The sequence below is a fragment of the Schistocerca serialis genome, chromosome 4 (genome assembly GCF_023864345.2).
Source record: "Schistocerca serialis cubense isolate TAMUIC-IGC-003099 chromosome 4, iqSchSeri2.2, whole genome shotgun sequence".
Classification (NCBI taxonomy): Eukaryota; Metazoa; Arthropoda; class Insecta; order Orthoptera; family Acrididae; genus Schistocerca; species Schistocerca serialis.
This window is the reverse complement of record NC_064641.1, coordinates 736,697,888-736,713,374: the sequence shown is the minus strand read 5'-3', so window position 1 is coordinate 736,713,374 and position 15,487 is coordinate 736,697,888. Positions and strand designations below refer to the sequence as shown.

The 15,487-nt window shown below is 44.2% G+C and overlaps 1 protein-coding gene across 1 annotated transcript in view; it reads right to left on the bottom strand.

Annotated features, from left to right (window-relative positions):
- The window catches only part of LOC126474735 (uncharacterized), a 575,439-nt gene that overhangs the window by 342,156 nt on the left and 217,796 nt on the right, over window positions 1-15,487 (bottom strand). Inside the window, exon 8 of the mRNA XM_050102214.1 lies at window positions 13,553-13,755. Coding sequence (XP_049958171.1) covers window positions 13,553-13,755 — 203 coding nt within the window. The remainder of the gene's footprint in view (window positions 1-13,552; window positions 13,756-15,487) is intronic.

Below are 15,487 nucleotides of genomic sequence, written 5' to 3'. Positions count from 1 at the left end.
ATGTGAAAATGCAAAGTCTGTGGAGCTCAACACTGCAACGTCTTCTGGTGATTCATGGTAGATGTAGCCTTTCGTTCGTCGAGGCACTAGGAAAGAGAGGCTGACTACGCCATCGCTCTGCCCACCTTCCATTCTTCCCCCTGTCCAACCACCCCTGGGTTCAATTTGACAGCAGGCTGGGCCGGTCCTGGAGGGGCTGGAAGAGGAAATATCACAGTTCCTGCCCGACATTGGACCCAGGACTCGTAGGGCCAGTGTCTAGCGGTCTATCCTCTAGGTCACCACAGCCACATGGAAATACGCATCCCTTTTTTTCCCAAGTCGTCGATGACTGCCCACTTTCTCTCCATTGTATGAGAATATACGATAGAGCTCGTTTTGTTGAACGGATTTCTTCAATTCCCATTATGTATCTTTACTACTGTCTGCCGTAGCTTAAGGTTTCAACAATCTGTGGTTTCATCATTTCGAAATACTGGTACACTATGTGATCAAAAGTATCTGGACACCCACAAAAACATACGTTTCTCATAGACGCATTTTGCTGTCACCTACTGCCAGGACTTCATATCAGCGACCTGAGAAGTCATTAGAGATCGTGAGAGACAAGAATGGGGCGCTACGCGGAACTCACTCACTTCGAACGTGGTCAGGTGATTGGGTGTCACTTGTGTCATACGTCTGTACGCGAGATTTCCACGCTACTAAACATCCCTAAGTCCACTGTTTCCGATGTGATAGTGAAGTGAAAACGTGAAGGGACACGTACAGCACAAAAGCGTACAGGCCGACCTCGTATGTTGACTGACAGAGACCGTCGACAGTTGAAGGAGGTCGTAATGTGTTGTAGGCAGACATCTATCCAGAAGATCGCACAGGAATTCCAAACTGCATCAGGATCCGCTGCAAGTACTATGATAGTTATTCGGGAGTTGAGAAAACGTGGACTTCACGGTCGAGCGGCTGCTCATAAGCCACGCATCACGCCTGTAAATGCCAAACGACGCCTCATTTGGTGTAAGGAGCGTAAACATTGGACGATTGACCAGTGGAAAAACGTTTTGTGGCGTGACGAAACACGGTACACAATGTGGCGATCCGATGACATGGTGTGGGTATGTCGAATGCCCCGTGAACGTCATCTGCCAGCGTGTATAGTGCCAACAGTGAAATTCGGTGGCGGTGGTGTTATGGTGTGGTCGTGTTTTTCATGGAGGAGGCTTGCACCCCTTGTTGTTTTGCGTGGAACTATCATAGCACAGGCCTACAATGATGTTTTTAGCATCTTCTTGCTTCCCACTGTTGAAGGGCAATTCGTCGATGGCGATTGTACCTTTCAACACGATCGAGCACCTGTTCATAATGCATGGCTTGTGGCGGAGTCGTTACACGACAATAACATCCCTGTAATGGACTGGCTTGCACAGAGTCCTGGCCTGAATCCTATAGAACACCTTTGGGATGTTTTGGAACGCCGACTTCGTGCCAGGCCTCACCGACCGACATTGCTATACCTCTTCTCAGTGCAGCACTCCGTAAAGAATGGGTTGCCACTCCCCAGGAACCTTCCAGCAACTGATCGAACGTATGCCTGCGAGAGTGGAAGCTGTCATCAAGGCTAACGGCGGACCAACACCATACTGAATTCCAGCATTACCGATGGAGGGCCCCACGAACTTGTAAGTCATTTTCTGACAGGTGTGCAGATACATTTGATCACACAGTATACTTACCAAGATCTTCTACGATAATTTGATGTACATTTACTGTTTCCTGCATTTTTTCAGTCACCAATGCGCTGCTACTATCACCTGTAAATTTACTTAATAAGTAGTAAATTTTGTACTGATTTTTATTTTACTGGACCAGAGAAAGAATTTCGTAAATTAAGCACTTCCTTCCTTGTGTTGATCTATTTTGTTTGTCTCTCCTATTATTCGCGTCTTCTAAAATAGAAAGTACAATAATTTAAAGACGTGCTAATAACAACCAATAATCATTACTTTAGCCGCAGTTGGATCCGTAGCAATCATAAATTGTGTGAACGATATTGTTCTTCGATACAGGCTCTCAATGGTTGGATTAAGATGCCCCATTCTTACCCTCTGCTTTACATGTTGAGACAGGCATGTACTATGTTCCAGATTCACGTTGCTTGTGTTGAGTCACATTAATGTGACCACTTGTCATAACCCTGAATAACCAGCTTTCACAGCGCGGACCGTTGCGAGACGTTCAGGCGCTGCGCTAGGTTTCTCGGCCGACTATCCGTAGTAAGTAGTCCACAGATTCTCGATTGAGTTTAAATCCGGGGAGGTTGGTGGGCAGGGGCGTAATATAAACTCATCCTGGTGCTTTTCGAACCACGCAGGTAAAGTAAGAGCTGTGTGACACGTTGCATTATCCTGCTGCTAGATGCTATCGTGCAGAGGAAAAACAAACAGAATTTAGGAGACAAGCATGCTTATGTTGATGCACTGTGCCTTCGGAAAAATTTGTAAATTCGTGGTAACTTCTAATGGGACCAAACCGCTGAGGTCATCTGTTCCTAAGCTTACACGCTACTTAATCAAACTTAAACTAACTTACGCTAAGGACGACACACACACACACACACACACCCATGCCCAAGGAAGGACTCGAAGCTCTGACGGGGGGAACCGCACGGACCGTGACAAGGCATACGCCCTGTACCGCGCGGCTACCCCGCGCAGCCACTGTGCCTTCCAGAATGACAAGATCACCCAGTGTATGACACAAAAACTTTCCCCATACCACAATACTCCATCCTCCGGCCGCGAGACACACGATGATTGTTGTAGGGTGTTTGTTTTCAGACGTTCCACGATGTATATGCTAACGGCCATCTGTCCGATGGATCATAAAACGTGATCCATCTGAAGAGGCCACCTATTGTCACTCAGTGGACGTCCAGGTTCGTTACTGACATGTAAATTCCAGCTTTCATCGCCGAGGAACAGCATTCAGCATGGGTGCACGAACTAGGCGTCTGCTGCCGTGGTCCATATGCAGCAACGTTTACTGAACGATCGTTGAGGAGATACTGTGGCAGCCTCCTGGTTGATCTGTGCAGTCATTTGTTCAACAGTTGCACGCCTACTCGCTAACACACTTCTCTGCAGCCGTCGTTTGCCCCTCTCATCTACGACCCGTGGTGTACCACAATTAACTCGGCGCCTGTTCTGGATGGGGCCTATTTGCCATGCACCATACAGTTTAAACCCGATGGCACGCTAACGGTTTATAAACTGCATTAAGACAATGACTGCACTGCTACCAGCGTTTTTGTTTCCTGTATTGATTTTCGATAACCCCCTCCCCCCCACCCCACCCGGGGAGGGGCAGGCTGACAGCAGCATAATACGCTGCTCTACAGCCGATAAGAAAGTTAAACAAACAATGGTGAGAGAACAAACGATATATAAAAAGGCGAGGAAGGGGGAAAGAAGGGGGCATAGAAAAAAGGGCGGTTGGACGGATGTGAGAAGCAGTGCGAAAGGCAGTGGAGGGGAAGCCAAAAGGACTCATGGGAGAGAAGGGAGACAGAGAGAGGGTAGTTGGGGAAAAAACAGGATGGAAGGGGGGGGGAGAGAGGGAGCCCAGGAAAAGGACAGAGGAAGGGAACTGCAGATGACGATCAGAGTTGATAGGAGGGATAAATGGAGGGAGAGATGGCAGCATCCAGGAGGGGGAGGATGGAAGCCACCTTGGGAAAGGAGATGGTGTAGAGGTGGAGGGTAGGGGGTACAGGCGCGGCAGAGGGCGGGGGATGGAGAGGAGAGGAGCAACCAGGGGATGAGGGGAATCAAGGCAGTGGGAGGTGTAGAGGACTTGTATATGTTCGAGGAATAGGAACAGGTGGGGGAAAGGAATCAGGTCGTAGAGGATCTGCGTGGGGGACTGGAGGCGTATACAGAAGGCGAGGTGGAGTGCGTGGCGCTCGAGGATCTGGATTTCCACGTTCCACCGACATGCTTTATATACTCTCCATTTCTAATGCTGCGACCTGCTGTTTATGTGTGGTCACTGCACGTTGACGCCGAACATAGGTGTTAGTCGTGTTGATATGACTGGACCATATATATCTGTGTGGTTTGTCTGTTTTCTGAATTTTAGCCTGTGGTCCTAACTGATTTTAGAATTTCATCATGGCTAATAATGGTTGACCCGTTTTGGTCTACAATGTGAACCGAACTCCGTCGATGTTTCAGAGACTTTTCCGAGTTTTTTGGTAGTCGTCATCTGCGGTGGCTCATTGTGGTGTAATAACGCAACCATATTCAGATTCCAAAGTCGTGTGATCTACATTCATGCTCACAAATTAAGGATAACTGTAGAATGTGGTGTCACACAACGTGGCACTACACAAAACTGGCCCTAATAGCATGGGTGCATGGGGAACACACACGATTGAGATCTGTAAGTCCACGGTATTGGTGATAAGTTGAGAAAACCGTCCCTAAACACATGTGCTACAAAAAGCTAGTTTCCAGCGCATGTACCCCGACATCAATATGTGATACGATTGCTATGCACACGTACACAGGCCACACAACGGGTTACCATACTCTGGATCAGGTGGTCCACAACCTGCTGGCGTATAGCCTCAAATTCTTGCACCAGTGCCTATCGGAGCTCCTGAAGTGACATAGGGGTTTGAAGATGTGCAGCGATACGTCGACCGAGAGCATCCCAGACGTGCTCCATGGGGTTTAGGTCTGGAGAACAGGCAGGCCACTCCATTCGCCTGACATCTTCTGTTTCAAGGTACTCATCCACGATGGTAGCTCGATGGGGCCGTGCGTTATCATCCATCAGGAGGAAGGTGGGACCCACTGCACCCCGGAAAAGGCGGACTGGTGCAGAATGACGTATCGATATACACCTGACCTGTTACAGTTCCACTATCAAAGACTTGCAGGGATGTACGTACATAATCCCACCCCACACCAACGAACCACGACATCCATAGAGGTCCCTTTCAAGGACATCACGGGGTTGGTATCTGGTTCCTGGTTCACGCCAGATGAAAACCCGGCGAGAATCACTGTACAGACTGTACCTGGACACGTCCGTGAACACGACCTGGTACCACTTTTCCAATGACCATGTGCTGTGTACTTGACACCAGGCTTTACCAGGAGTCAGTGGAATGCACCTTGCAGATCTCCAGGCGAATAAACCATGTGTGCTCAGTCGTCTGTAGACTGTGTGTCTGGAGACAAATGTTCCAGCGGCTGCTGTAAGGTCTCGAGCAAGGCTGCCAGCAGTACTCCGTGGCCGTCTGCGGGCACTGATGGTGAGATATCGGTCTTCTTGTGGTGTTGTACACTGTGGACGTCCCGTACTGTAGCGTCTGGACACTTTTCCTGTCTGCTGGAATCGTTGCCATAATCTTGAGATCACACTTTGTGGCACACAGAGGGCCCGTGCTACGACCTGCTGTGATTGACCAGCCTCCAGGCGCCCTAGTATTTTACCCCACATTACGTCATCAGTATGTGTTCTTTGAGCCATTTTCAACGCACAGTCACCATTAGCACATCTGAAAACGTCTACACCCTTACTTGCTGCACCGTACTCTGACATGCACCAACAACACCTCTGTGTATGTGGACTGCTGCCAGCGCCACCGTGCGACGACCGCAGGTCAAATGCACCGCATGGTCATACCCCGAAGTGATTTAAGCCCGCAAACCGCCCACCACAGCGTTGTCTCACCATGTATCAGCATTATCCTTAATATATGAGCATGAGTATAATTTCCGTTGCTGCGGCAACAGCTCGACTAGTATCGGTGCGCCGCCCTTTCACTGCATTCATACACGAGACACATATCAGTGAGCCTGTCCATACTGCTGCGTGTAACCACAGCCTAAAGTAACAGTCGCGGGATCTGATGAGTACGAATACTAACGTTTGCACTGATCTGTAACATAATTTGTACAACAGGGAATCTATGTTGCCATTACAATCTACAATAACTACAAAAAGATACGACATTTGACATACATTAATTTCCTAAGAACCCTGGAACGTACGAAACGGTACATCACACGGCACATCATTTACGATTCTCTTGTAATGTACAGTTATTTATCGAATAATGTCATTTTCCTTTAACAGCAAAAAATTGTTGGTAAATACCGGAAGACCTGACACTTTGCAGAAAGACGTTGTATAACAAGAAAGTGAAGTTTTGTTCGCTACACGTTCAGCCGAAACAGTGAATTTGAAACATAGGAATCCTACGTGGACTGTAATAACTACATTGTATAACGTGTGAAATAAGCCACAACAGCTGTAGCTTAAGAAAAAACCCTAGGCAAGTGATGATAAATCGTCAAAAGCAATAAAATTGTTTCCCAAAGTAGGGTAAACAAGGTCTACAACTGTTTCTAAATTTGAGCCATAAATGGCAAGAATTTTCAACACATTCATTTTTGAAGCGAAAGTAATTACATTTACAAAAATTATCCGTGTATTAGAAAGCCGAGTGAAGTGTAAGAATGGACGATCATTAGACTCCATAAAAATTTTTAAGTGTCGAGGAGTGTGTCTGTGATAACAACAACAGATAACAACAGCACTATAGGTATCGCATGCATGGAATAAATGTTTATATTATTTTCTTTCAGCGGCTTAAGCTGCAAATATACACATATTCGAAAGTATGTTTTCACAAACAAGCTATAGCTTATGTCATTCAGTTAGTGTCATTCGGCTGGTTTTACATGCATTTGATGATAATTCATCTTTTTTTGTAGTTTACTAATGCATGGAAAGCACAATTATGACAGGTATTTTATTAATTAAGTAGGAAATAATTAAAAACGAACGTTGTCCTTACGACACATGTGAGTGACTGCTTTCTCACCGCTTGGAGCGCTAGAGTCGCTCCAGCCGTCAAACGGTAACAACTTCCTAACCAGAGTGTGTCGTAACTGTATTTATTAGACTGTGGTACAACTAACAGTACCAGAAAAAGTTGAGTCAGAAGCGAGTAATACTGATAGCAAGCGTAATGACGCAGAATAACGTGGGAACACATATTGTCGGCAGAAAGTACTGTCAGTGAATGGAACAAGTTTGTTTCTGTACAAGATGCAGAGCCTATACCTTCGAAATTTGTGCTATTGTGCAAATACATTAAGGGCAGTACAACTGTAGAGGTAAATATAGGTAAGAAATCAAACGAAATCATCTCAGTTTGTAACCAGCCACTGGACACCATGAGTTTTTTACACAAAATGCTGTGAAAATATTCCTGAAAAACCTATGAAATTATACAGATGGAGTTTGGGATTGCTCTGTGTGGGCCCCTGACTTCCGCCTTTTTGTTAGTAAAGATTTTAGTTTTCTGCAGTTATTTTTATTGCTATGGTTTCTAAGAATAACAAAGAGAAATGCGTGTGGAGACTAGCCTGTATTTCTTTTAACGTACTGGTTTCACTGTCACTTTTATCTCATTCTGGTTGTAACATATATGGTTGTATAAAACTAATTAGGAGCCTGAGTTAAGTCTTTTTGTCTGTTTACTTTTTCATCTGTTATATTGAAATTTTTCTTTACTGCTGTTGGTAAGAAGGAAGACAGAAACTGATTCTGTAAGCATTTTTCTAAAAAATTAACAAATGTTGATTTTAAATATATAGTTATCTACATTTCATCACGGTGAAAGTGAAAAAAAACTACATGAAAACACACTTTCTTCGTTCTTAACAACAACAGCAATGAATGAACCTTTGGATAAAAAGATCAAAAGTCATAAAGGGACTTTGACCTGTCCGCTTATGCAAATCAACGCATTATTTGTAGATAAGTATAGATTCAAAACTCAGCATGTATCAAACTTTTTCTACAACATCAGTTTAATCCAAATAAATACGACATAATGCTTACAGGCAATTTTCTATATTCCGTATCTGTGTAAAATAAAATTTCTACTGAAGTGATATCGTTTTTTACCATCAGAACAACTGTAGTTACGATAATACCGGTTTTTTCTACACCGAGAGAAGATGAACAAATGACGAGACTATAAACCCTGTTCACAGAATACAGGAACCCTAATCCCTCTTCCCCTTGTTCCATTCATAAGTTGCACTGTGTCACTTTATTAGGGTAAAAAGTTTTATGGAAAATTATTTAAACGACACATAGATCATATGTTGTCGCGCAGCTGACCATGAGGAAAAAGCCTAGTCACTCTTACACTTCTAGGCGGTACTCTACGTCACTGCTGTCCAAGAAGTGCTTGTTATTTCTGTAATGCGGCGATTTGTAAACTATTTTGCTATATAATCTTTTGTTGGTTGTATGTCCACTGTTCCTAAGTCTTCTTAACGTAAGTTGAGTTTTATTGCACACTGTTGTGTGATATCAAGAGTGCTTGAAGTACACCCTCAGGATGTCCATTTGATACGTGAGGCATTAAGACCTCTTATGGTTTCGACTAAAAAACTAATGTTTGATTTATATGTTGCATTTGAAATACATTACATCTGGTCTGTATTTCAGACAATCGTCTGCAAACTGCTAAGCGGCCTAAACAGCTTAGTAATTAAATCAAAGTAAAGGGATATTTAATCCATTCAATGGCAGCTAATGTGGCAGAATGTTTTCATTCAGCTAATGTGGCAGAATGTTTTCATTCAGGCTGAGAGCAAGCAGTTTTTGAAGATGACCTAGTTAAGGGGCTCCGGAACGCCCTATACTTGCAATGTTAAAATAACGCTTATAAATTACATCTTTCCTCACAAAGTATTTGAGGTAGGAAGTTGAACTTTTTACAGATTATTTATTGGAATATGGGCTACAACGTAACACAGGGATTTTACAAAATTTTAGTTCAGTTATTAAAGATGATTTTTTTCAATTGTAATGAAAATTCACAACATTTTTTTGCAATTTTTTATTTATATATTCAAAAATATACAGTTTTTTGGAAAAAGGCTGTGTTAAATTATGCAGAAGGTACTGTGTAACATTTACTGAAAGTTTGGAACAAATATGTTTGGAAGATCCTTAGAAAACATGTAATTAGTATGAGAAAATAAAAGTTTTGGGAATCGAGCGACAAAGATTGGATTAACTTTTTAGTGCATTCCAGGTCCATAGGATGGATTATCTTTATCCTCTGCAAACTCCTCCTCCAGCTTCCTCTTGTTCCTCCTCCTGTTTACTCTTGCTTGTATTTCTAGACTCTTTACAGCCCTGTCTGCAGCCCGAAGGCGTTCCTTGTCTAAAGCAAGCATCGCTCGTACCATGTTAGAACCTATCTTCATTCCCATATTTCTAAATACCTTGCACCTTACAATGTTGCCATCATTGAAAGTCGCAACAGCATCATACACACCAAAGTGAAGTGTTTCTATTCCAACAAATACAGTCTTGGGGATTCTCGACCATATAACACTATTTACACTTTCATTGGGGTTTTGAGTTTTTCCGTGAATACACTTTTTCAACAGTTCAGGTGCTGCTAAGTCTCTGAAAATAGGTTTTATCACCTCCATTATTGCATGAGGCAGACTATGCTTATGAGTGTACACTTCACCAGTTAGCAATCCTTTGTTATATTTACACCAACTGTCTTCTTCTTTGGGACACAAGCTATGTTGCGGATTTTCATCGGTTGAAGAAGTATGAAAAAAAAGAGCCCAAACAGCCTTCTTCATTTCGTCGACACTTTGTGTATTTTGCCTAATAGCCATTCCATAATAGTTCTGTATTTTGTCAATTACACTGTGAGTTAACCTTCCCTTCCCATCCAACCCTTTACCATCACTGAGTTTTTGTTTTTTGTACGAAGCTTTCAGTCGCCGAAGTCTTGTTCCCATTCGCTTCTGTACGTGTCCAATACACTCAGATTTCTGCACTACAACATCATCACCATAGGGCTTCAGTCCTTGAACATGTTTGAAACTTTTAGAATCACCGTCACCAAGGTAATTAACATATCGCACTTTATCACACGCCTCAGAACGCTGGAATATACTGGCAACACCAGCCACTTCCATTCCTCCACTACTGCCAGTATAGTTAGCTTTGCAATTATTTTCATGTGTACCTTTATATTTTTGTGGACATCTACAATACTTTGATATTACTGCTACATCTAAAACTTTCCCTGTATACATACTGGTGGCAGATACTACACCATGAAGAGATGTGTGTCCCCGTTTATGCCAGGTACCATCGAACGCTGCAGTCAAATCTCTGTTACCATTATTTTCCATTACTGCCTCTTCCACAGCGTTCTTCATAGATTCTATACAGACATCTTCTACTTTAGACCCTATTAATTTATTATAGGTCGTAAACTTGGTTGGGGGATTTGGAAGATTCATGATGGCACAGAAAATTGCACCTGCAGTAGCACCCTTACCAACTGAACGCAAGGAATAAACAAATCTAATGTTGTGTTCGTAGATTTTGCTACTATTTTCTTCAGTTGCAGTTACTGCAACATTGTTCCAAAAGGTGGTCATGTATGAACACTTATCACATTTCAGTTGTATTTCACTAGCAAGTCCTACGTGCTTTGTTATGGAGAGTTCCAGACCAACTTCACTACAATGAATACATCTTACACAGTTTGAAAAAATTCCTTTGAGAACCGACATATCAAATATTTCATTCACATCCGATTCGCCCGTAAAACATTCATAGTTTTCACTCATTGAACCAAGCTTCTTCTGTGAAGTATTTTCTTTCCCACTTTGACTGCTATGGGCAGGTGTACTTGAGAGGTTAGGTTCACTCACTTGGTTATCGTCTTTATTGTTTACACTAATAACACATACCTTTGGCTTTCCAACATTTCTCCTTTCCTTAAAAGCCTTCAGAGGATTTCTAATAACTTTACTTTTACTCATTATTATACTTCAACAAAACAGAGACTCAAGAAACAGAATTAATTACGAATATTTTCGAGATAACGACAGAGTAAATAAACATGAAACAATCGACAATCACACCAGCGATATATATTGAACCATCACAGGTTAGCCACAACATATACTTTATCTCACATCACTAAAATGTACCTGATGAACACGGACGTTAATAATAACACCATTTGATAGCAGTTTAACAGCGCCACAGTGGGTCACGCCCATGTAGAACACATTTCAAAAAAAAATTTAAAAATAGTTGTAGTCTTCGGAATTGAATAAATTATATATCTATTAAAAGGTAATAGTCTGCAGATTCAGAAAACGCAAAAAGTAAAAATTGAACTTTTCATGATTTTGAGCCTTTCCGGAGCCCCTTAAGTCAAAACTGATCATGGTAAAAGGTATGCTGTTAAATGTGTATGTAACAAGCCGTCAAATGAATTCTGCTTGGATAAGTATGGAATATGGAAAAGAATTTTTCGGTAAAATACCGGATGGTTATAATTAAACTTTCCATATTTAACACGTTATAACACGGAAACCAATTACCGTGCGAGTACCAAACTCGGTAGCATTAATTTCAGGAAAATGGGGAAGAAACGAACCAATTCAATTGAAACACTTTTGATGTGCTGCTACGATAAGTCATATCATAACATACCGATACCATTACTGCTAGAAAAGTGGCTGAATGTGGCGCCCATCAGTGTCCAGAAGAGTCTCAAAGCTCAGGATTGCATTCTGCACAGCAGGACGAAGGTATCCTGGCTTCCTCTATTGATATGCTGCAATTCAGATCAGCACATGTGTGAATGTTCCCCTGATAAACCCTGTCCTTCAGGTAAACCCACATCCGAAAACCACAGGGAGTGAGATCAGGTAATCGTGCCGGCCAAGCATTTGGAAATGATCGGCTGATAATTCAATTTTTCCCAAATATGTTTCGGAGAAGCAGGTGATCTTGTGCGGCTACCATTTGAGAATGGTTCGAAGCACCTTCAGTACAGTGGTCCATTGGATGTTCAACTGTCATGACACAGCACGCGCACTGCCTGACGATCGGGAATTGCTGGCTGCGTTGTCTGCTACAGCAACAGCTGTTTCATCAACCACCTGTGGTGCAAACCGTCGTCGGTCTCTTCACGGAGCGACGGCCAGTTCTCCAGCTGATTCGAATTTCTTCATAACGCTCCGCACAGTAGGTGGAGAAAGAGGACCCTTCCGTAATCCTATCAGTCGGCGATATTCTTGTGGTGCAGCTGCCAGCATTACTGCTGTGTTGATAATAGAGCTTCACCAATAATGTCCTGCTCCGTTTGTCCAAGCCCACGATGGCACGTGAACAAGTGCGCTGTGACGTGTGAGACCATGAATCATGATGACTGATAACTTCACGTGGCGCCATAGTTGTAATTGGACGGTGGCGCTGTGACGCATGGAAATCAGGCAGCCCTTGCTCTGTGCATTAATGCTACCAAGTTTGGTAGTTTAATTATGACAACCTGGTACTGTTATTAGTAACGCCAAAACATAGCACATCGATACAGAAGATTATTTCAGGGTTGGAGAGCAGAGATACTGTTTTCTTCAGTTAAAAGAGGAAAACAAAGTAACGGACAGTGAATGACTGAATCAGCTAATGTGTGACAGACTAAGTAAGTGAGTGAGTAAGTGAATAGGGCAGACTGTGAGTGAGAGACTGAATGTGTGAGAATATGAGTTATGAATTCCAGCGAGGGAGAGAGTAACTAAATGAGGGTTTTAGTAAGAATTTGAGCGAGTGCAAGGCTGAGTAAGCGGAGTGTGAACGAGAGACTGAATAAGTGAGAGGGAAAATGACTTAATGAGTTGTTGAGTGAGCAAATGGAAATGCCGTGTGGCTAGGGCCTCCCGTCCGGTAGACCGATCGCCTGGTGGAAGTCCTTGAGTTGACGCCACTTCACCGACTTGCGTGTCGAGTTGACTGAGTGAGAGATGAAGTGAATAAGTGAACGAGAGGCCAAATGAACGAGTGAGACATTTGAGTAAATTACAGTGTGACTGAATGAGATTGGATCAAATAAAGGGTGAATGTCGTGTGATTAGGGCCTCCCGTCGAGTAGACCGTTCGCCGGGTGCAAGTCGATTTGACGCCACTTCGGCGACTGGCGCGTCGCTGGGGATGAAATGATGATGATTAGTACAACACCCAGTCCCTGAGCGGAGAAAGTCTCCGACCCAGTCGGGAATAGAACCTGGGCCCATTGGATTGACATTCTGTCGCGCTGACCACTCAGCTACCGGAGGCGGACAGAAGGTGAATAAATTAGAGATTTAATTAAGTGAGAGCGCGCGCGCTTCCGTGTAAGAGCGCGCGCGCTTCCGTGTAAGAGCGCGCGCGCGCGCGCGCGCGCGCGCGCGCGCGCGCGTGTGTGTGTGTGTGTGTGTGTGTGTGTGTGTGTGTGTGTGTGTGTGTGTGTGTTTTATAAGAGAGAGAGAGAGGGGGGGGGGAGGGAGGGAGGGAGGGAGGGAAAGAGAGAAAGAGAGAGAGAGAGAGAGAGAGAGAGAGGGAGGGAAGGAGAGAGTAGTATAAAATAATGAGTTATGACAATTAAAATATTCAGCTGTTAACCAAAACTTGATGTACGGACCTTGTTCCATGGAGATGCGCGCCTTGTAGCCGCTGTAGTGGTGCGAGTAGTCGGAGAAGAACCTGAGCTGCAGGGCGGGACCCTGGCTGACGTAGCGCAGCTTCTTGAGGCGAGAGCTCCAGTCTCCACAGAGGCGTCGCGTCGCTACGCTGCTGTTGCTGTTTCCCACTCGCTCCAGGATCTGCAGGTAGTCGTAGCTGCATCTGTCAACAACACATACACAAACACCTGTGGCAGGCATTCTGTATGCATATCACACCACAAGTACACTGATGAGACAAACCATGATGACAAGACTGTATGCCGCTTTGTAGTGTTACGGGTACGTGGTGCGATACACTGAGGTGATAAAAGTCACGGGATACCTCCTAACATATTGTCGGACCACTTTCTGATATCGGATGAATTTAAAAAAAGAAAGAAAAAAGAATAAGGATTATTTGAAACTGCTTTCGCTGAAATTCCTGTAGTGTATATTTATAACCCGCTCGCTAGTCGCGCGGTTTAACTCGCTGCTTCCCGAGTCGGAAGGCGTGCCGGTCTCCAGCACGAATCCTCCCGGCAGATTAGTGTCCAGGCCCGGTGTGTCGGCCAGCCTGTGGATGGTTTTTAAGGTGGCTTTCCATCTGCCTCGGCGAATGCGGGCTGGTTCCCCTTATTCCGCCTCTGTTACAGTAAGTCGGCGATTGCGGCGCAAACACTGTCTACCACGCAAACATTTGAGGTTACACTCGTCTGGTAGGAGACGTTTCCGGAGGGGGGGTAGGGGTGGGGGGTAGGGGTGGGGGGGGGAGGGTGTTCACTGGGGGCTGAACCACACAATAACACTGGATTCGCTGTGGAGCGGCGGTGAGGTGAGTGGACGGCTGTGGCCTGTTGTGGGGTTGTGAACCACTGAGGAGTACAGTGGGACGAAGGCTCTCCGTCGTTTCTAGGTCCCCGGTGCAATACACACAGACACAGACACACACACACACACACACACACACACACAATCTTTATTTATAGTCAACTGCAAGCACCACTTTTCGGAAAAGTGATCCGTTATACATGGTTTACCGCGAAAGTATTGCCAACGCTCGAAATCTTAACCAGTGTTGACGACCTTTCTTTACCGAGTGAGATTCATACGAAGAAACGTCATTGTAGCAAACCAGCATGTATGGGATGCTCGTGGTGTTCGGAATAACTGTGTTTCGAATGTTTCTACGCTCGGTATCATCCAAGGGAATGCATTAGATCTTGCTGAGAAATAAACATATGGCCAGAATATAAGAATTGACAAGAGAATGAAATATCAGGATATGACAATTTAAAAAGGTTATTATCACCAACCTATCATACACACACATATACAGGGTGTTAGAAAAAGGTACGGCCAAACTTTCAGGAAACGTTCTTCACGCACAAAGAAAGAAAAGATGTTATGTGGACATGTGTACGGAAACGCTTAATTTCCATGTTAGAGCTCAGTTTAGTTTGCTCTTGCACCTACGCTCAATGGAGCACGTTATCATGATTTCACACGGGATACTCTTCCTGTGCTGCTAGAACATGTGCCTTTACAAGTACGACACAACATGTGGTTCATGCACGATGGAGCTCCTGCACATTTCAGTCGAAGTGTTCGTACGCTTCTCAACAACAGATTCGGTGACCGATGGATTGGTAGAGGCGGACCAATTCCATGGCCTCCACGCTCTCCTCACCTCAACTCTCTTGACTTTCATTTATGGGGGCATTTGAAAGCTCTTGTCTACGCAACCCCGGTACCAAATGTAGAGACTCTTCGTGCTCGTATTGTGGACGGCTGTGATACAATACGCCATTCTCCAGGGCTGCATCAGCGGATCAGGGATTCCACGCGACGGAGGGTGGATGCATGTATCCTCGCTAACGGAGGACATTTTGAACATTTCCTGTAACAAAGTGTCT